This window comes from Papilio polytes, unplaced genomic scaffold, assembly GCF_000836215.1.
Source record: "Papilio polytes unplaced genomic scaffold, Ppol_1.0 DF823969.1, whole genome shotgun sequence".
Taxonomy (NCBI): Eukaryota; Metazoa; Arthropoda; class Insecta; order Lepidoptera; family Papilionidae; genus Papilio; species Papilio polytes.
In genome coordinates this window covers 309,235-331,887 of record NW_013525235.1, presented here as the reverse complement: position 1 = coordinate 331,887, position 22,653 = coordinate 309,235, and the positions used below count along the sequence as shown (strand labels likewise).

The 22,653-nt window shown below is 33.9% G+C and overlaps 2 protein-coding genes across 10 annotated transcripts in view; both read right to left on the bottom strand.

The window, feature by feature from the left end:
- LOC106101643 (choline/ethanolamine kinase) overlaps nt 1–10,426 on the bottom strand; it is a 27,979-nt gene extending 17,553 nt beyond the window's left edge. For 3 of the 6 annotated variants that reach the window (XR_001225529.1, XM_013280943.1, XM_013280946.1), the window contains exons 1-3: nt 10,335–10,426; nt 9,530–10,223; nt 9,137–9,263 (exon numbers count right to left, since the gene is read on the bottom strand). Coding sequence is in view for 5 of the 6 variants with exons in the window: in XM_013280943.1 (XP_013136397.1) it covers nt 9,137–9,241 (105 nt within the window). In the remaining variant the exon portion in view is untranslated. Of the gene's footprint in view, nt 1–5,445; nt 5,574–6,134; nt 6,272–9,136; nt 9,264–9,529; nt 10,224–10,334 lie in introns of those variants that run through there. The other 3 variants (XM_013280947.1, XM_013280945.1, XM_013280944.1) reach the window with 3 other exon arrangements.
- A 1,215-nt stretch (nt 10,427–11,641) lies between these two features.
- Nucleotides 11,642–22,653, bottom strand: part of LOC106101639 — a 47,687-nt gene continuing 36,675 nt past the window's right edge. For all 4 annotated transcript variants that reach the window (XM_013280936.1, XM_013280938.1, XM_013280937.1 and 1 more), the window contains 5 exons: nt 21,122–21,279; nt 20,339–20,625; nt 14,081–14,244; nt 13,466–13,544; nt 11,642–13,362 (listed from right to left, as the gene is read on the bottom strand). In XM_013280936.1, the coding sequence (XP_013136390.1) occupies nt 12,290–13,362; nt 13,466–13,544; nt 14,081–14,244; nt 20,339–20,625; nt 21,122–21,279 (1,761 nt within the window). In that variant the 3' untranslated portion in view covers nt 11,642–12,289. The remainder of the gene's footprint in view (nt 13,363–13,465; nt 13,545–14,080; nt 14,245–20,338; nt 20,626–21,121; nt 21,280–22,653) is intronic.

Here is a 22,653-nt window from a genome sequence, read left to right as displayed (position 1 = left end):
TTTTTTTTTTTTTTTTTTTTTAGCGTTATCGATAAAAAGCATACTGGTTTGGACAATCTTCCGAGCGTTGTCAGCGTAAGATGCAAGGGCAGTGTCATAAAGCAACCATTGTCAAAATTAGTTATATTACCTGTCACTTAATTATTAAATTTAGATTTTGTATTATACAGTCCACTAGAATAATTGCTATCATTGTAATCAAAAGTTTAATTTGTGTTAGTTTTAATTTTTGTTTTTCTTTCTCGACTTTATTTGTGTTGCAATGTCACCGTACAATTGTTTTACTATGTTTATGTTTGTTATTTCTTTAGTTATTCATTAAGTTTGTTATTGTATACTTTTTCGTTCCGGCATGGTGGGCGGACAGTTATTGTTGTTTAATTTGATTTTGCGCCCCATTATGGAGCATTGTAAAACTGCAGCTAAATTTGTAAATGTCTCAATTTTTTGTATTTGTGATGGACATGCTGTCCATGATGGGCGGTATGTTAATGTCTTGCAAAGCAAATTGCTAATAAAATGTAGTTTTACAACTCATCACTAGATGGCGCTGTACTGTTTAAGTGCCCACTATAGGTTTGCCGCGTTGTTATTATGCGCTTGCGACAAGCGACGAATAAAGTTGGCTCATTCACCCGATACTGAAGTTTTATTTTCCGCTTCGGTCTGTTCGGGGTTTTTTGGGATTCTGTACAGGCTTTATTATATTCACTTTCTTATTTTGTATTGTGTTTGTTTATAATTGTATGTTTTCGGTATTTAGTTTAAGGTATTATGGGACTGGCATGTTCTAAGGAACCAAAGTCCCTATAAAAAATAAAAAGAAAAAAAATAACAAAGAATTATTCCGTAGTTATTTTTAACCAGTGAACAATCGTGCTTGGCAGTAACAATCACAGATATTGTTAAATTGTAATCATAATTTTGAATTCTTCAAGTTACTGGTAAATCACGATATCTGCTCGTTTTTAATTTGACTAATAGCGTGTGGAAAATTTTATGTAACGGGGAAATACGCAGTTTAAAATCTCGTCAATACGTTTTATAAGTATTAAATTAATAGACGTAAAATGTAGACTACTTTTTAATGTCATTTTGGTACAATTTATACCTAACACAGAAACATAGAGTTGTCTCTTTTCTTTTCAAACGGAATGAGATGCAATTTGTATTTGTTATACTAACTTTTGCCCTCGATTCACTACGCGGGGATTAAAATCCAAACTGTTAAGTGGCCTATGTGTTTCTCCAGACTACAATCTACACCTATACTTAATTTCATGAAGATTTGTTTAACGGTTCTGGAGATACGTAGTAACAAACATACATCTAAACATTCGCATTTATATTAGTGTTTGGTTTAAATGGTTTATCGAGCAATATTACAGCGTTTATATAATAACTAGCTTTCGCCCGCGACTCCGTCCGCGCGGGGGTGAAAAACAAAAGTGAGTAGCCTATATGTTCTTCCAGGTTATCCTATACATCTGTACCAAATTTTATCGAAATCTGTTCAACCGTTAAGGCTACAAACTCTAACAAACATCCATCCATCTAAACTATCGCATTTATAATATTAGATATAAAGACAAGTATGCGCGTTTTACGATCACTTCAACGCCGTTATTTTTCAGTTCTGACATATGTGGGTGTTGCCAGCGTCTCCCGCGCGAACAATTAGTAAGAAGTTTGTTATTAGTGAGATTTCACCAGTGGAAACACATGGTAACTTAAAAAAAATCCACTATTGTTAGAACAATATAAATTAGATTGTTAATAAGATATACCGTTTGTTTTCTGTACGATAGCTTATCAGTACTTGTTGGATAGGGGATTATGAGCTACGTACATCGAGATAAACATCAAAACGTGTGTCGCGTCAAGGCTGATCAAAACAGGAACTTTTCATTGAACAATATTATTAATTTACAGACGTAACAAAAATAAAAAAAAAAACCATATACAGCTAAATCCTTACACATCTGTGTATTTTTTTCCAAGAATATTAATTACTAGCTTTCGCCCGTTACTCCGTCCGCGTGAAATTAAAAAAAAAAAACAAAAGTAAGTAGCCTATGTGTTTTTCCAGACTATCCTCTACATCTATACCAAATTTCATTGAAATCTGTTCAGCTGTTTACGCTACTTACAAACTCTAACAAAACATCCATACATCCATCCGTCTAAACTTTCGTATTTATAATATTAGTATGAAGTATGATATGATTATCTAGAAATCTAACGACAATCATTTAGTTTTAATCTTGTTTCTTGGCCATAAGCAATGTTAAGTCAATTTAATTGTCTTATTAACTTATCTTAGCAAAACATTTCACTTATCATAAACTAAGTGAATAATTGCTTAAGATAATATACAAGCTGAGTCATTAAAGTTATTTAAGTAATCATTTTATCTGTATCACTTTATTAGGCTTTAATTGCCTGGTGATTTTTCCCTACAATCAGACAAACAAAAATTTTATCAACAACCTTGAACCTAAATGGTTAATATCTAATGCAAGTAATTTACGATAAATAATAATTTATATTTATATAGATAAATATGTAACTGCATTAGATCCGGATCAAAGAATTATTGGAAATTTATTGTTTATTATCTATAAGCCTAATTGAAAAAACTTTCCAGCAAAGATATACGAAATATACGAAAAACAAAATAAGGTAAGTGCAAAAATAAGGGGTCAAAATTACATACAACCTCGTCGGAGACTAAGACCCATTTTGTGTCGCTGCGCCAACACAGTAAGTATATTCAAAAACAGTCAACTTTTATCCATTAACTAGCTGTTATGGTGCGACTTCATCCGCATGAAATTAAAAAAAATATATTTTATTGTTTACATTTGTAAAATTGTCAATGTCAAAATGACATGACATGATAAACCTTGGCAATCTTGCTTTCTTGATGTTTGTCACATTAGGGTTTTTATTCAAAATATTTATCCCCTAAGTTTAATGGCTTGAAAATATATAGCCTAAAGATAAGTGTAGGGCTTTTTATTAAAAAAAGAATCATTCAAGGATATGCTGTAATTGCTGACATCCTAGGCAACAAAGAAGTGTGTTTACACTTTATTATAATAGTATAGATACACTCTCTTAAAGACAGAGATATACTATACACAATAGAAGTCACTGTCAATCAGAAATGCCATTAAAATAAAAAAAATATCTGCAATAAAACAATTTCATATCCTGGCAAGAAATAAAAATACCTACACCAGGCTCAAGGCCTAGAGAGGGGCATTCTAGGCTTTTAGCACCAACAAAAGTCACGCCTTTGGGGTATGTTTGTTCTAGAAGCATCACCATAAAAATCCATTAAAATTAATATTGTGTGTGCACATTAATGGTGTCTCTGATTGAAGTTTTTACGAGACTTGTCATTGCATTTTATTAATGTTTATTATTCATGATTGAGAATGATCTTAATTGATATGACCGTTGCAAACTGTTTTAATTGACTTTTATTTTGCACCTACAATTTCAATTAAACATTTATAGCTAGCAATAAAGAAAAAACCTTTATTTATAGAAAAATTAGATACCTATTTGGTATACATGAGTTTAGAATTTATTTCAAGTGGTTAAAAACATCTCACAAGCTTCAGAATTTGTATTGCATTTGTTTTTAATGTTTTCATTAATTCATCACCAGCTCATTATATGTCCCCACCAATCCTCTAAGTAAGGGGGTGACTAGGCAACACTTAACCACGCTGGCCAAGTGCGGGTTGATTGACTGCACACATATCTTTGAATTTCTTCGCCAAATGTGCAGGCATCACAATGTTTGCCTTCACCATATAAATTATCGGTAAATTATGTACATATGAAACTCAAAACACATTAGTACACGGCTTCGAACTCTAGACCTGTTGATTACAAGCCAAGTGCTCAAACTCCTTAACCACCAACAATCTTTTCTTTTTATTAGTAACTATATTATTTAAACACATAATTGTATCTATATAAATATGTTGATTCCCACATATCAGACTGTTATTGTCTGTCTTATAAACATAACAATACCCTATTATAATCTTTACTTCATTGTTTTACAAAATAAATATAAACATAATTATCAAACTCATTAACATTATAATGTACCATACTGATTACATAATTAATATTAATCATAACAATCAGGTGGTTAAGGATTGGCCATACATTTCACCAGGAATCCAGCCACATTCCCAGGGAGGCCCTGGAGTGGATCCCACAAAGAACACGAAAGCGTGGCCGCCCTAAACAAACCTGGCGGCGTTCAGTGGCGGTCTTGAAGGTAATCGGGCTGTCATGGTCCGAGATACAACGCAGAGCCCAAGACAGCGAGCTGGCGGCGTACTGTACGCCCTCTGTCCCACTTTAGGGACATAGGAATGGGAGAGAGAGAGATAACAATCAGGTCTAAGTACAGCTAAGTGTTTAATATCAACATATACCAAAAATGGCAAATTATTTAGCAGTCAATAGGCAATATGCATATGACTTTTGTTAACTAATGAGATACTTTATTGTTTTTTACATCGAAGTGACATCTGAGCGAATGTGATGAATGAAATGCATTAAAATATGACGATTGACGTCAATTGTCTCATGACAACTCGGGTCGCGTTTTAGTCACATGAAAATGGTCGTAATTTTATTTTATGATTTTTAGCTCAATGGCCGAATATTTTCGCGTTAATTTTTTTTCTTTTATTTTATAAGAAGTAGAATCGTTTAAAAAAAAATACATGCATATTCCCTATTAAAGTGGTACAGTATTTGCCAAAAGGAAATGACTACCCCTTAGGTAACTGTAACCATTAGCAAACCTGCCATGAGTTCAGGATGGGGCAGCCATCTAATATACAAAGTACATAACAATTATTTAATTAAGTAGTAGACTAGCTTTCTTCTGCTTCTTCTTCTTCTTCCGTAATTAATTACAAAAAACAAAATTAAGTAGCTTAAGTGTTCTTCCTACTTTCGACATCTATTCAGTAATTTTGGATTGAAACATTATTTTCCAACTATGTCAACTTGCAACCATGCAATTATATTAGTAAGTAAGTCTAGGAAGCAGTGTGTCCAGTACAAGTTTAGAAAATGTATTTGAATTTCTACAGATGAATATATATTTTCAGTCTTTGTAGGTTTAAATTAAATACAAATGCAGGTATCGCTGGTGAAGATTTAACAAACAAAGTTAAGAAATTGGAAGTAAGTTAAAGGTTATAGTAATTTATTAATTCTTATTAGAACTTAAAGAGATGACTTAATAAATTATTATATGAACTAAGGCTGGTCTTGTGTTAACAAATTCTATACGTGATAGTAAATTTTATGCATAAAATCTATAAATATAAGGTCTTTTTCACAATACACTAGAAGGCATAATAAAATTATTGTTATTACGAAATATTAAAAGAAAAATACCCAAAAGCTGCTCCTAGTGGACAGAATTAATCGATTGCAATAATTCCCAGCTTCCATAAATATCTTCTTAATTGTTGAAGACATTAAAAATCAGTAAAACCACCGATTATCAATTATCACTTTCAAAAATGTCAGGTTATTTTCTGTCCAATTATTGATTTTACTTTGACATTGACGTTTGAGTGTTGCCCGATTAATCTACATTTCGTTTATGTTTAGAATAATAACAAAATACTCAAACAAAACCCCCTCGAATAACATATTCGCTAAAAAAATTAGAAAAAAATAGTTTTTTTTTCCAAAACTCCAGTAAAATATTAAATTGGAGAATTAGAAAATATAACGATATAAAAATATATCACTAAGACAGTTATTAAACCAAATTGCCAATTTAACAAAAACAGCTTTTGTTAGGAATGAAAATTGCCTTTCAAGAAGGAACTAGAAGGAAAAATACAACAAAGAAAATATTTTGTATGTAACAATGAAGGCTACAATTCTTTGTATTAATTTAAAAGGAATTAATTCTAGGTACAGACATTATTCATAACGGAATTAAATGTAAATATATGATCAGTTATCTTCAAGATATACGTCATAGTGGTACGATGTTATGGCAAGAGAAGAAAAAATACATTTCCTTTGATTATAAAAAGGTAACAGCTACTGTAAGATCAAAATTAATTTACCTTGGCCATGGCACAATTATTCTCTTCTTTACAGTCAAAAGAACTAATATTTTAAGTTATTAAGACAAATTGCGAAATACACTGAGATTTTAACATACACTAGACGTCTGCACTGCGTAGGCTAAAAATATAAACTGGCGAGTTGGCGAGCGAGCGAGACGTCTGTTGGTAGAAATTCGATAGGGCGACATTATCACATCGCCTGGTGTGCGAGCGAGAGAGATAATACTTTTTATTCGACATGCGGAAATTCACGAAAAGGGAAAATCAACCCTTGTCGGTGGTCGTCGGACAAAATGATTCATACTTATTAAGCGACTAATTTAAAAAGAACCATATCAACAATCGAAGTATTTTATCCGATACAACGTTTTAAAGCAGTAATATTTTCTTTCATAAGAAAACAGTAAACAATGTGAATCATTATTATGCAGTCAGTATATACGAATAATAATTAATTGTATTTATTTGCTCCCATCCCATATTTTGCACAATCAAAACATGTTTTGATGGTAATTGATTGTAATTTCTCGGAAACACGGTTTTGTTATTTCGGTAGTCAATATTGTTTATCTGCATTTTGCATTCATAATGACGTAGTCTAATGAATCTCTAAAATCATTAACGGTCTAAAAATCAATGATTTTCAAGCCAAGGCTGTCGGAAGCCGTACTTTAAACAGCGTATAGTATGTTTAGAAAACATTGCACGACTAAATTAAACGTGACATGTATTCCGAATCCATCGTAACATTCATAGCTTGTCAAACAGTTTAATCCTTTTGGTCCTTAATTAAGTCAACATAAGTTCTTTAAGGTTCTTTAAGGACACTAAGTGACCTCTTTTAAATGAATATATAATAGGAATATACTAACAGCCTTACAAATTACCGTGGTATAAAGTGAAACTTAGGAATAAACTGAGTATAAGCAAATGTTATAGTGTGTCTATATATCTTACTTTTAGATGGATGGATGGATGTTGGTTAGCGTTTGTAGCCTAAACGGCTGAACAGATCTCCATGAAATTTGGCACAGGTTTAGAGCATAGTCGGGAAGAACACATAGGCTACTTTTTATCCCGGGAATAGTTACAGTTCCCGTGGGATTCATTAATTTAGTTTTTTAATGTTTACTCGATCATTCTGCAACGGTTCAACATATCTTATTGAAATTTGGCACAGATATAAAACAAAGTCTGGAGTACACATGGGATAAGCTTCACCCCCGAGATATGTCCGGTTCCCGAGGGATCCGTAGTTTTTTGTAATTTATATAGTTCGTGAGTTTTCTAATATCACGCGGACGAGGTTGCGGGCAACAGCTCGTTTAGAATAGTTTGACAATTCATTTCGTTTCATTCAGTACTCCATCTATTTTATAGTTTATATTTATTTATCTATGATTAGGAAATACAATCTTTTACAATATAATCATTATTACAAACGACTGTATATTTATTTGTGTTCAAGGACATTCTAACAAAATACCCGGATCCACATAAAAAGTTAATAAAAACGTTACAATAATCCAATAAGAACCTCAAAAAATGCTTAACAATGGGTCAATTTTATACTTTTTTACATAAATCCTATTGTCCCGAAAATTAAATAAATATACTAGAAAAACTTCAATCTGGTTTATTCTCACATAAAGAATAGTAATGGTTGATTTACTTTTTTTTTCTTAATTTTTTTAGAAGTTACTCTTTTGTATAATTGATTGTCTAAACGGGACAATCATGTTATCTTACTAGTACTATAAATGCGAAAGTTTAGATTGATAGATGTTTGTTAGTTGTAGCCTAAACTGCTGAACGGATCTCGATGAAGTTTGGCACAAATGTAGAGTATAGTCTGGAAGTACATAGGCTACAGGCTATAGGTACATAGGCATACTTACTTTTTATTTTTATTTCCACACTTGCAGAATCGTGGATGAAAGCTAGTTTATTATAAATCTGAATTTTCGTTACTAACTAATATTATAATACGTTCATGTTTTATACTTTTTTGCGATTTTTTGTTAATCGTAAATGATACGTAGAAATAGTTAAAATAACTATACCTAATACAACATTCTAATAACAATAAAGTCAACTAACTGATGTAAACAGATGAAAAGCAGAACTCAATACAACTGAGATCAATCTAATGTGTACGGTTTACTTTGTGTGTTTGTGCGTTTATTTAATAACCTTGTTTGAAAATCGTATCTATATATATACTATCTATCTATACTATTATAATAAAGCGTAAACACACATTTCTTTGTTGCCTAAGATGGCAGCAATTGTCATATATTTTATCTGTGTAATTCAAATTGTTAGTTAAAGGTCGGTACTCCGAAATAAAGTTAGTCGATACGCCACTCGTCTATCTCTTCACACCTCTCCCACTTTATAAATAACAAACAGCAATTACAGCATATTTTTGAATGATTCTTTTTTTAATATTAATCCCCACACTTACGTCACGCTTTAGGCTATATATTTTCACGCCACTAAACTTAGGGGGTAAATATTTTGGATACAAACCCTAATGTGGGAAAGAGACCATAAGTTGCTGCCAACATCAAGGTTGCCATGATTTGTCATTATGTCATGTCATTTTGACATTTGCAATTGATAATTTGACACATGTAAACAACAAAAATAAAATTTCCATAATTTTATGTGGATACAGTCGCATGGGAACAGCTAGTTAATATTAAAAATGCGAAAGCTTAGAGGGATGTTTGTTAGAGTTTGTAGTTTAAACTGCTTAACGGATCTCGTTGGGCATAGACGTAGAGGATAGTCTGAAATTTTATGTGCGCGGGCGAATGTTCATATAAATATAAAGGGAAGCTCTAAAAGAATTTTGACTCTTTTGATACATTTCTTTCTAGAACCGAAATTGCCATTGCCGAAACATCTATACTCTTATCCCCCTCATTCTCTTTGTAAAAACAGGGATAGCAATTGTTTTTATGCAGCGTAACTGGAAGTATTAGGTAACTCACCCACACCCGTAGATCTTTCTCAGCTTTTGCCAGTTTATCTTTGGACATGGTCGAGCGATTACGCAAATTCATTCTCTGTAGAAACATTTGCATATTGTCACGCATAACGTCGAAGTCCGAATAATACCTTGAAATTTAAATAACACTGCATTATATTTCTGGGGAAGTCCAAATCCAAAGTAGATTTGACGGTGGAGGAGTCGCATAGGAAGGGAACATGTCCTCTTTGTGTGCGTCTCCTCCGTCAATTAAAAGGCAACGCATCTGCTATTGCGGATGTTTATGGGCAGCGGTCGCTTTCCATTTCGGTGGATTCAGGTGCCCGCTTGCTCGTTTGCCACTCTATGTTATAAAAAAATCCTAACCAAAGTTGGTCTGTTATTTTTTACTGACCTGTGAGGACTAGAGGTCTTCCAACCAGAACTGCGGTGACCATTGCGCTGACCAAGATTATTTTGAGCAGGTGACCGCTGACCGGAGGTTGGTCGACTTGATCTGCCCTCCTCCAAGCTGCGTCGTTTAGGACTGCGCCATTTAGGGCTGCGCCGATCAGGACTGTTCTGACCACTGCAGAGACCACCGGGACTGCGCTGACCACCATTTGGGCTTCAAGCCGGGACAGGCCGGTTCGTCTTAACTAAAGACGTATAGTCAAATCGAACAGGACTTTGCAGAACAGTGCCGCATTGTTTGCATTTATTTCGATCAGGGCTGAGCTGATCAGAGTTGTGTACATTAGATCTACGTCGTCTACGACTACGATCAGGGCTGCGTTGCTCAAAGCTACGCCGGGTAGTGCTGCGCCGTCTAGAATTGGGCCTTTCAGTGGTGCGCCGGCTAGAGTCGCGCCGTTCATGGCTGCGCGGTTTAGGATTGCGCCGTTTATGGCTGCGCGGTTTAGTATTGCGCCGTTCAGGGCTGCGCTGGCTAGAGTAAAGCCGTTCAGGGCTACTAGGGCTACGTCGACTAGGACTGGACTGATCGGTGTTGCGTCGTAAAGAGCTACGCCTTGTCCTGGACCTTGTTTCTAATTTTTGAGGTAGCTCAACCCATCGATATCCAGCCATTTTAGTGATTGTTAATTAATCTGAAATTAAAAAAAAAAATGTTTGCACGGTGTAAATGTAACCAATAAAATAAAATTTTCATTATTCTAGCGGTTGAAGCCGCATGGGAACAGCTAGTTTTATTATGTTACCTGATGGAAGAGAAGATATTCTTGTACACTAGTATGCAATATTCATGTATTTTAAACAGGGATTTGAAATCATGTATGTCCCTATTGACTATGTCTATATTTTTCTTTGTAAATAACTTATGATTTTTACTTTATTTGGTAAATTGTGAATAACTCGAGTGTAATTAAAAAGAATTTGATGTTTTTTGTATATCTTCTTGTTAATATTTATATCAGAAAATGAGTTTTAAATATTGACAAGAAGATTTTTAAATGTTTATAGTCGAGATCAAAATGACAAGTTCATTTCTTGTCATCTTGTCAGTCAATCTTTTATTTTTATTTTTTAGAAGAAATAAATAGGAAAACTCAACCGATTGATTATGGCTTATTACATCATGGGTTTTTTAATATGTTTTACTACAATTTCTAAAATCAGTCAAATTGTTTTAGGAAAACTATTATTAATACTAAACGGAACAGAAGAAAACCTATGGAAATTGTAGAAACGTTTTGGAATTCGTGAAAGTGACATCTAGCGGGCTTTTAATTTTTATTTTTGAAGTTTAAGTTTATTCTAACAGATGGCGCTTTACACAAAAGTCGGACTTTTTCATTCATTGCTTTGTTCTATACTTGTACTTTGTGGCAGATAGATGGCGCTGCACAAATCTAATACAAATGTCGATGATGTATCGAATATTTTATCATAAATGTTTGTGAGATGTAAAAACGTTTCTGCATTTCAGTCCGATGACTATATTTGGAAAGGAGGATCAATATTGTTGGACGGTTACTTTCCCCCGTCCGGGGCTCTGGAGGTGTGGGGCTATTGAAACACTTTCTTCTAGTTAATCATCATTATATTTAAAATATCTGAACCATATTTTATACAAAGTCTATTAGTCCTACAATGTTACTTGTTCCTTGTCGAGATGTGAAGTCTCTCAATATTTCATCAAATGTAGAATTCTTAATAATTTAAATTATATATTATTCTAATATTAAAAAACCATCCTTAGTGTGTACAGTGTTGCCTGCCAGTATACAAACATATAAAAACTCCAACAAATATTTTAAAATAAAAAACGGACGACTGTGAATAGTCTGCGAATTTCTAAACTACTCAATTCAAAATTTCAGTGAATTCAATAGATTCTCTTGAGATATTGTAAGGTAATTTAACTAACTGAATGTATGTTTAGTTTTCTCACTCATTCTTTCTGAAAAACGGAGATGGTATTTCTAAGAATGTTTTGGCAGTGTACTTATACTTAAGCCACAAGCATTTGCGAGAATGTTTTTGTTGGCGGAAAAAATAATACAAATTATTAATAAAAATCATTTTATTTCGATCGTTTAATACTAATTACAACAATTAGAAATTACATCAATACGTATCATATTGACTGAATACTTATTGAAAATATGATACTATAATACATAAAAAAATCTTACATTTACATTTTAAAACTATGACCAATCTTATTAGAGAGTCGACCATGTTGGTATCTACAATGACCAAAATGGTCAAAAATCTAATTATATTTGAATCTTGAAAAAATCTTTTCCGTTTATGGTTACAAAAGATACTTTTTCTTAAACAAAGACATTGTAATGCACTGGCAAAAAAACTGGCAGTTTTTGATTTAAAAAAAAAATATTTCGTAAAACTAAATTTAATGAAAATGCCAGTAATGTTATGAATCAGATTGTACAAATTAAATAAATTCCTACCTATTTACACATTTTTAATTATAAATAAAAAATACAAAAAAAAGAAGTTCAGTTTTTACTTCACAGATTCCGAAATTAGTGTGACCAGTAATAAAAATGTGGTAACTTTTAGGAACTGGAGTAAAATTTTGTACTGTGTTTTGTTGATTTATATTTTAATTGTTATGAAATATGAGAAGATTTTATATGGCACGTGAAGTCCATTTTTTACCAATATTATGTTAATTGATTTGGTTGTTTTATTTCTTGCCGTTTTCTAAGCATTTGCATTGAGCGTTGTGTTTGTGTTGAGAGTTGACAACTTCTGAGAAAGATGGGTTGAAGGTGACCCCTGGAGCGATGTACTGTGGGTTTGTTCCACTGCCTGATGTTTCGTATGTGATGATTTGAGGTTTGGTAGTATAGGTTACAATTTTAGGTTTTGTTGTGTATGTGATAATTTTAGGTTTAGTTGTATACGTGACTATTTTAGGTTTTGTCGTGTAAGTGAAAATTTCCGGTTTAGTCGTAAATGTGACGATTTCCGGTTTAGTCGTATAGGTTACTATTTCTGGTTTTGTCGTGTATGTGTAGATTTTCGGTTCGGTTTGGAAGAATTTCTTCTCTGAGTATGTTGCGCTGAAGGTGTTGGAAATTGGTCCCTTGATGTCGGTGCCGAGGTTCAAGCTACCTGACGTGAAACCGGTGGAGCCTTCGTCGAATTTGCCGAAGTGGCTAAGTGATCCTGGGCCGGCGCCGAATTGGCTAAAGTTAGCGGTCAATTGTCCCTGTCCGAAGAGCTTGGCGAATTCTTCGGCACTGATCTCCTTGTGCTCGGCGCCGATTTGGCCAACACCGAATTGTGTTTGACCGATTCCGAATTGTGTTTTACCGCCGCCTAGTTGAGTTTGGCCGATACCAAATTCAGTTTTGCCTCCACCAAGTTGTGTTTGGCCGATGCCGAATTGGGTCTTAGTGATGCCAAATTGGCTTTGTCCGGTACCGAATTGGGTTTGACCGGTACCCAATTGGTTTTGTCCTGCACCGATTTCGGCTTGACCATTGGCTCCTTGTTCGATACCGATTTGCGTGTTCTGTCCTTGTCCGATAATACCGTATCCTTTAACACCTTTAGTGATGGTTCCCTTGATTCCAGTTGTGTACTGAATGCCCTTGGTACCAGAGATGACCTGTCCAGTGTATTTAGTCTGTGTAACTTTGGTACCGATGCCGTACTGTGAGTAGCGGACACTCTCTGTTAGTCCGATAGCCCATTCGTACCATTCGATGTCGAATTTGTAGAACGCAGCCAATTGATTGCCGACTTGACAACCTGGAAATAACAATTCGAGTTATAAATAGATGTTACTTACATCAAAGTTTGAGATATTCCAAATGAAGCTGAAAGTTCTTTGCAGTAACTAATCAATTCTCACCTGAGTCCCAGGAGTAGATGCCCTGCATCACGTAGTAACCATCACCGGTTGTGCAGGCTAGAGCGCTGCCGATGTCCACCTGCAAATTAATAATTTTAAATTAAACAATCATATTTCTATATTATACATTACTTAATCAACAGCCTCAAAACCAGAGGAACTACAGATCCGTTGGCATTATTTAAGAAATAGTTACTCATGTTAGATCCCTATATTGACAAATGCTGTAGAGGACAGTTCTAATTTTTTTTCATAAGGTGGCAAACGAGCAAGCCGCCACCCGAATCCACCAAAATGGCAAAGTGACCGAAGCCTGCCTTTAATCGACGGAGGGGGAAATGCAAATAAAGAGTATATTTCCCCTTCTGTGTGTCTCCTCCAGCGTCAAGTCCTCCTTTTCCTATAAAAAGGGGCGGGAAGGAAAAGATACTAAAGTTGGGCCTCCGGCACCACACTCATCAGATGAAACACGGAGTTGCTCCCACTTTACGCCTGTCGTGTGTGATCGTGGTATTGTTGGTGGCTAGCCGACCCTACAGTGCGAAGATGTTAAAGCGGACTCTACCACTGTATTCATGACACGTCAGGTATAAATATTTCAATCATCTTCCTTACCTTACAGATGTTGTTCAATGGGTTAGTGGGCTGTCCGCAGGCGCAGCTGTCGCGGTCGTAGTTATCCAGCAAGTGAGGGTAGTCCTGCTGCAGTTTGCTCTCACATTCATCAGCCTGGATTAGGGATACGTTAACGCTGTGCATGATACTGCCAGCGAGGTGAGCTGGAAATAATAAGAAGATTAGCAAAAAGGGAGTAAACCAATTTAAAAATACAATCTACAAATTATAGGCTCCATGTAATGTTTGCAAAGAACAAATGCAAATGGTCATCGCAGTCTTTTGTTTTGTTCTGAGGTCATTTACCAGAAACATTTATTTCGATGTCAAAATCAAAGTTGTTTTTATAATATACAGGATGCTTTTACATTTTATCATCGTTTATTTACTTTATTGATTAAATTATTTAAGGTGCAGAAACAGAAAGAAGATTGAGAATTAGAATTTAAATTATCTTTGTCACAGCTTGATTGTAGAAAAATTTTAGGAGCTTCGATACAGATGAGCATATAATTGTCTGCTAACCTCTATTATAACTTTGACCTTTTTAAGTTAGAAAAAAACTAGTCAAATGATAGCCACGGATTTAAGTACAACTGGTTTTAAGCAAATTTACATAAGAGTACATCGCCGGCTAGCACGGTCGGTCGGGAAAACCTCAAGTTAGCATATTTATTTTTAAACTACGATGACCATAAAATTGTTAGGATAATTTCCTGGAATCATCTATAAAAAACGTTAAATGAAACTTTTATGAAATGTTTTTGTTTGATTTGGTCTGTGAAAATCATGGCCACACACATTTACATTTATTATGAATCTCGATTACAACATTCCAAAGACCGATGTCGCTTCGCAATGCCATGTTTATTTGTTTCTAGAAAAGTCCTAAGTAACAATTATTTAGCATATCACAAGGCTTTAGCTAGAATCGAATTTGAAGTAAGACGGAACAAAAAAGGATACTTGATTTGTCAACAAATCGGTAAAGCTGGGATAAAAAAGCGGATTCTGGGAAGCTATTCTTCATGTTTAATCAAATATATCTATACTAATATTATAAAGATTTGTATTTTTTTATTTTTGTATGTATTTTATTCAAGTAAAAACTACTAGAAAGATAATTTATCTATCACTGATATAGGCTATATTTTTTATCGCGAGGGCGAAGTCGCGAGCAACAGCTAGTATCAAATACTTTGAATTTATACTACTGTGATATGCATGTAAATGTGTTTATTAGAACCATTGCCCTTACAGAAATAAGGCTCGTTGCCAACATTCCGACCTCTAGAATTATTTTGTATTGGCATATTTTTATAAACATTGAACAGTAATCCGTTTCTCATGACCTTTTGTATCAAGCAGGATTTTATTAGTGACTACTTGTACTTGCGTCTTCATCCACATGAAATAAAAATAATAATAAAATATATAGTCTATGTTACTCATAGATAAATTACCTTTCAAATGGTGAAAAAATTGAAATCAGCCCAATAGTTTTTACGTGAATCCAATATATACAAAAATACAAATCTTTCCTCTTTATTATATTAGTACAGATACAGACTACTTGTTGCTCGCGTCTTCATCCACGTGGAATTAAAAAAAATAAAAAACGTAGTCTATGTTACTCAGTGATAACGTAGCTTTTTATTGGTAGAAGATTTTTTTAAATCGGTCCAGTAGTTTTTGAGTTATTTCAATACATATAAAAATAAAAAAACTTTCCAATTAGTATAGATTATTAGGAATCTGGTATCAATAAATAATGATTCCTTTTAAAACCTAGAAGAACTAATTACAAAACCTAAAATGTTAATCTAAAAAAGATTTTTTATTAATGATATATTTTATTGATTTATTCTTTTTCTCAACACGACCGACGCCAGGGTTTTTTGGCAGTAGAGCTATAACATAAATACGTTCTTGTTTACGTTAGTTCGTATTTCGTGAAGGACCACACACGGTAATGTTTTCTTAGTAATTCCCACATTGGTACGACATTTTTTTGTGTTAAAGGTTGATTGTAAGAAAACTGTGACATTATATATATACATAAGTATTACTTTTAAAGCCTACGAATACTGAACCATAAACGTCAGAAAGATTTCTATCATCCTTTACAGTTCCAAGCTCTTTCTATACGGTTTTTTTTATACTATGAGGCGGCAAACGAACAAGCCACCTGAAACCGTCAGAATGGCGAAGCGACCGCTGCCCATAGACATCCGCAATTGCAAATGCGTTGCCTACCTTTTATCGACGGAGGACACGCAAAAAAGAGGATATTTCCCCTTCATGTGCGTCTCCTCTACCGTCAAATCCACTTCACCTTCCCATCCCTTCCTCTTAAGTAAAGGGTAGCAAGGGAAAGGGAGGGCCTCCGGCAGTTATGCGATAGTTTACTCGAAGGTGCCCGCATGTTCTAAGAGTTAATAAGCGTAATAAAAGTACATGTAACTTAGCCACGGTAACCCGGTTCAAAAGTCGGTTAAACGTTACTGTCAATATTGCGTAACGTACACGTGATGTTACACGAACAGACGGACAGTTTGACAGTGTGATGGGTGTGCATCGGTCAACGCCGGGATAACAAACCCGTTTGCGGTACTGTCAGCAAAGAAAATTTTAAACGTATTTTAATTTTATATTTTGTAGGTGATAATAATAAATAAAACACTATACTATCTTACTTCTTACTCATCGTCATCCACTTGCCCTTATCCCTTACGGAGGGTCGGCACAATATGTGCTGCTCTTCCATACATCTCTATCAGCCGTCATATCTGAATCCACTCCTTTCTTAAGCATATCCTCTTTCAAACATCTTACTTCTTACTTCTTACTAATATTATAAATGCGAAACTTTAGATGGATGGATGGATGTTTGTTAGAGTTTATAGCCTAAACGGCTGAACGGATTACGATGAAATTTGGCATTTAGATGTAGAACAAAGTCTGGAAGAAAACATAGTGTACTCGCTTTTGTTTTTTCTTAAATTCCACGCGGACAAAGTCACGAGCAAAAGCTAATAAATAGTTCCAAAACAGATCAGATTATATCTTTAGTATAGATCTCATTCTAAATTTACACTAAGGGTGTAGCTTAGCGATCATTTAATAACTCTGAGTCGCGTTTACATTTTTAAAGGATTCGCATTATATTAAAAAAAAAACAGACAAACATCAATTAAATTTTGTAACCTTGGAACTGCGCGCGTTGACAATGACCGGTTACTCGTAAATACGCATTTACGTCATATTTCTATCAAACTCATCAAAGATCATTAGATTTACTGACTTTGAATATTGTATGCTTGTGACAAATAGTTGAAAAGTAAACTTTACATCCGGGTAGAAATGTTCATAAATTTAAAATTGATATTTAAAGCAAATTTAAAACAAAAGAATTGTTAATGTTGCCATTTTTTTAGTAAAATATTTGCACAATGTAAGACAGAATTATTGTATTTTTGAGGTTATTAAATTCGGAAATTGAACTAGTTAAAAAAGTCAAATTATAACTATATCCTTAATACTTAAATATTACGTTATTAACAGTTAATAATTCTGAATGTAATTAATTATTATTGTGAATATGTTCCGTACACATTTAAATATATCTTAGTATTTTTGATTTATCTATTCTTTAACGAAAATAATAGATTAAATTGACCTTGTGCCGCCAAAATAATAATTCAAGATGGCCGCCTTGTATGGATAGGTCAAATAATTAAAATTCAATGTTAGGTATTATCTATGATTGAACAAATACATTTTGTTAACAAAGGAATATTTATTGTAGGCTCTCGATATTTACCGAAGTATCTTTACCAACAATCAAGTAATTTACGTAATTAAATTTTGAGGTTATTTTTAAATTGTAAATATATTATTTCATTAAATACAGCTAAAACTGTAAATGCACCAGGAAATAATTTTGGACAACACTTTTTTTTGTACGAAATATTAATATTTTCCGCATAAGTTTTTGCCAGCTGTTAAAATTAGCAATTTTGTATGTAAACGCTACATTAATTAGAAACGGTTGTAACTTGTTTTCTGAATCCGGTTAATTGTTATTATAAAGAATTTATTCAATGGAAAACTGCTTGGACTTCGTTATATACAACTTTAGATAATAATGTTACATTCTTTATTACTTAACACATCCCATACAAAGTTTTTTTTTTATTCGACTCCGTCCGCGTGGAAAAAAAAAGTAAGTAGCCTATGTGTTCTAGAGTATCCTTTACATCAAGTATGGGCAACCTTTGACTTGTTGAGGGCCAAACTTTAGCGTGCAAATACGTTCGCTGGCCGCAGGTAAGAGATGGAATCGTTTTCAAATAAAATAAGTTCCAACCGTCCCTTCGTCGTAAAAGGTGGGACGGATGAAACTTTTGATTCTCATCTGTCTCCACATGGGGACAGAGTGGGGTGACGGTTGGGAATAATCCATGTAGTTTTTGTTAAATGTTTTTTTTTTCAAAATGTCTCGCAGGCCGGATCATATCTTACAGCGGGCCGGTCAATGCCCATATATGCTCTTCATTTAAACCAAATCTTATCGAGATCCGAAGCCGTTTAGGCTACAAACTCTAACAAACATGCATCCAACTTTCTGGTTTATAATATTAGTAAGATAAATTTTCTTGGCATTGCCATTTGACGACATAATGACAATAAATAAAATTTACTTTGTTAATTATAATATCATAGTAATTAAGAGATTCCAGAGATCTTTCTGCTATCGCTACTGCACCGACAATGACCCCAAAATGGCGGACACTTCGAGTACACTTTCCTTTTTCCATATCTTGTGTTTACGAGTTTTCGCTGGACCAATCGGCGTTTTATTAATTCAACCGGTTTACATCGTCTTTAATCTTTGATGATTTTTTTAAATCGATAATTTTTTCACCAACGTAACCTCTTTTGTGTCGACTTGGAATTAACAAGTGACCTAAAAGGTTATTCATGTCTCGGGATAATTCTTTATATAGATAACCTTTTTTTGTGAGGAAATAATTTGTATAAATTTGTTTCTATGCTATAGCCTAGGTCTAGTTCTTAACATAGGACTTAAGTACTATGAGATTATGTATCATTTTCGTTGGACTCTTACGTAAAACCTATGTTTCCGGGTCATGTACATTTAGCAAATATCTTGACTAGGTCACGGTTATGTCAAATATTCATTGAATTATATAAAACTATCTTACTTCTACTAATATTTTAAATGCAAAAGTTTATATTGATAGATGGATGTTTGGATGTTTGTTAGAGATTGTAGTTGAAACTGCTAACCGGATCTCGATAAAATTTGGCATGGATGTAGAGGATAGTCTGGAACACAAAGCTACTCACTTTTGTTTTTAAATTCCATGCGGGCGAAGTCGCTGGCGAAAGCTAGTAGTTTCAAATGTAAAACTATAACAAATTTATAAACGTCTATCTCTGATAGCGGTCACGAATCTAAACAGTTCTGTTTATAAGCGACAATAATTGATTACCCGCAAAAATGTTAAGTGCCTGTCTCACCAATTTAACAATCCATCGTGTAAAACGTGATGGAACAATCGGATTATGTTCCCTGACAGTCAGTTTTAAGCTATCTGAACCTCTATCAGCCAGTGGTGGACAGGCCCTAAGTGTTTGTCATACGCTAAACAAATTTTCGCAAACTTTTACTTATACGCAATACACACATCTGTCACCAGAACAGTGAAACTGATGTACGCAATCCAATTAGGAGTCTCGCATATTTGACACTTCGTTATAAAGATCTTGTTTATTTTATTACATTGACAGTTTGTATTGGCGTCAATTTGTATTTCTCCTTATTGAGTAATCCTACTAATATCATAAATACGAAAGTTTAAATGGATGGATGTTTGTTAGTTTGTAGTTTAAACTATAGAGATGTCGACGATATTTAACATAGATGTAGTCTGAAAGAAAACATGCTAAAGAGAGCCGAGAGAGTCTTGTATATTTTTTATCGTTATTTTCGTGTTAAAAGAATCTTATAAACATTGGTTAAGCTACTAAAGTATAGAACGTAGTTATGCTTGTCTAAATTTTGAAAGACTTTAGAATTGTTCGATTAAATTATTGCGATACGAATAATTTAGTTGTAATAAAAATCCAATTAAAACTTTTATAATCACAGACCTTCTTTTGCACACCGTACTCAAATAAATTACGGTGTCAGTTAACAGCAATAAAATTATAACAGATTATAAAACCTACCTTGCAATACTATCTTGCCCCATCCAGTCACAATACATTCTCCACCTCCGTTGTAGAAAGCATCGATCGAGTCTTTAGAGTCAGGCATGCAGATTGGTTGGATGTTATTCGCTAACCGTAGGTTTTCACTGAGGTATAAAATAGCTACATCGTCTTGGAGACTGCCAGATTTGTATCCTGGATGGAAGATAATCGTCTTGACTTGAACGATCTGGAAAGGCAGAGGTTCTTCGTCGATTCCAAGCTTCCATTCGCCGCCTTTGACTAGAACGTTCTTGGCGTCCAACCTGGAAAGAGGCTTTGGTTAGGATTGAGCAAAAAATGCTTTTTTTTTACAAAAAAGAATTAGTGGAAATTCATTGTATTGTCATATGGTGATATGGGATGTGATGCGTGAATTTTGCAATCCAAATGGCAAAATACAATTATAACATTGAAATAAAATTGAGTTAATGTACAATTATCATCAAGATGACGCAAAAGTTGTAATTTCCCAGAAATAGCCTATCTATTTACACAGATCAGTGATTGACACTTATAGTTTTATAAATATTCTCTGTTTAGTCAAAGGGAGTTAAAATGATGATAATCTGTTAGAGAAGAAAGATTTTTATTCTTGTATGTATTGAAATAATTAAAACTACTGACCCGATTTCAAAAATTCCTGCACCATTTAAAAGCTATGTTTTTTACATATTATTAATTACTCGCGCACGAAGTCGGGTACAACAGCAATATATTATATTCTTACAAGTTTCACGTCAAATTCACCCTCATACTTACCCATCAACACAAGAAGCAGATGTAAGTACAACATCAGGTCTGGAGATGACACCACCGCAAAGCAGACTCTTGTTGGTCTGCAGCAGCACCATAGCTTGCCAGGGGATTTCCGCGAAGTCTACCTCTAGGTCATTGTGGTTTCCGTACGGTCTTTGGCCCTGGAAGTAAATGGAACATTATTGTCTTCTATGTACAAAAGTATAGGAAAATTCGCTAACGCTTTTGCGTTCATTTTTGTTTCAACTTTTAAGAACAGATTCCTAATATCTTTTGTTATTTTTTATTTCTAAAAGTAAACCGACAAATAAGAAAAAACAGATTTTGTATAGAACAAGCCATTGTTTTAGTAGATTTTTGATATAACATTTTTTAAATCGAAAAACACTGGGTGTGACAAAAAACATGAATCATTGTCACGTTCGTTGCGTGAAGCGAGAGCGCAGAGTGAAAGAGAGGCACGATGCTTAGCGTTAGTAGTGACGTCATCACGTGAAATAATTGCTGTTACCGTTTCTACGGAGTACCAATTCTTTAATCAGTTTTGCAGATTTTGAAGTAGGAAATAGAATTGAAGGACACGTTCCCATCAGTGGCAACTCATTAAAATATTAATGTGTATTATTCATTTATTAATAAACGATACATTGATTTGACGTTAATATGCCAACATTAATTATGATACGAGTTTGGGGAAACAATATTTTTATAATATTTTTTTACTGCGCCTATTTTAAAAATCATTTTCAAAAATTCATCTAATAATTTAGATTTATTGATGTTATTTAATTCTAGCTGACGTAATTATATAATAAAATACATCTTTGCCTTTTTAAATTTTACTACTCTGGATAATTTTATAGCATATTTTGGTTAAAATAAATCGCATGTTACAAGGAGAACGTTAGTTATGAGTGTAGAGGTACACCAGTAGAGGTAGACCTAGAAAGAGATGGATGGATTGCGTGAAAGGTGACGTGAGATGACGTATGATAGAGTTATTTCGAAGACAAAAAAAGCTGCGCCGACCTTACGGGTGTAGGATAAGGAGGAGGAGGATGATCATGATGATTGGTTAAAATGTTTATTACGTTAGTTCTACGACTGAGATAGTTGTTGAAAATGACATGACATTCCTTTCATTCAACAATAGGATTTAAATGTATTTGCCACTGATATATGGATAGGCCATTGTTTGGAAATTATAGCTTTTGCACCGTTTAAAAAAAGTAAGTCTATCAATATTATAAGTTCGTTTGACCAACTATAAATGATGAAAACAAAATAAACACAATATCGAATAAAGCCTGTCCAATTGTATAAGTCAGTGGTATTCGGTACGATCACAATTTAAAATTGGAATTCCATCTTTTTGTTTGTCAATGGCCATCGCTCATTTGTTTTTATTGAGACATGTTACAAAGATGTCAACATATAAAATACATTTGTAAGTTTGTGTATAATTTGTTGCCACAGGCTATAAATGGAACTGGGGCGTTTTCTGTATAATTAGAGCATTTATAATGAACCAATGT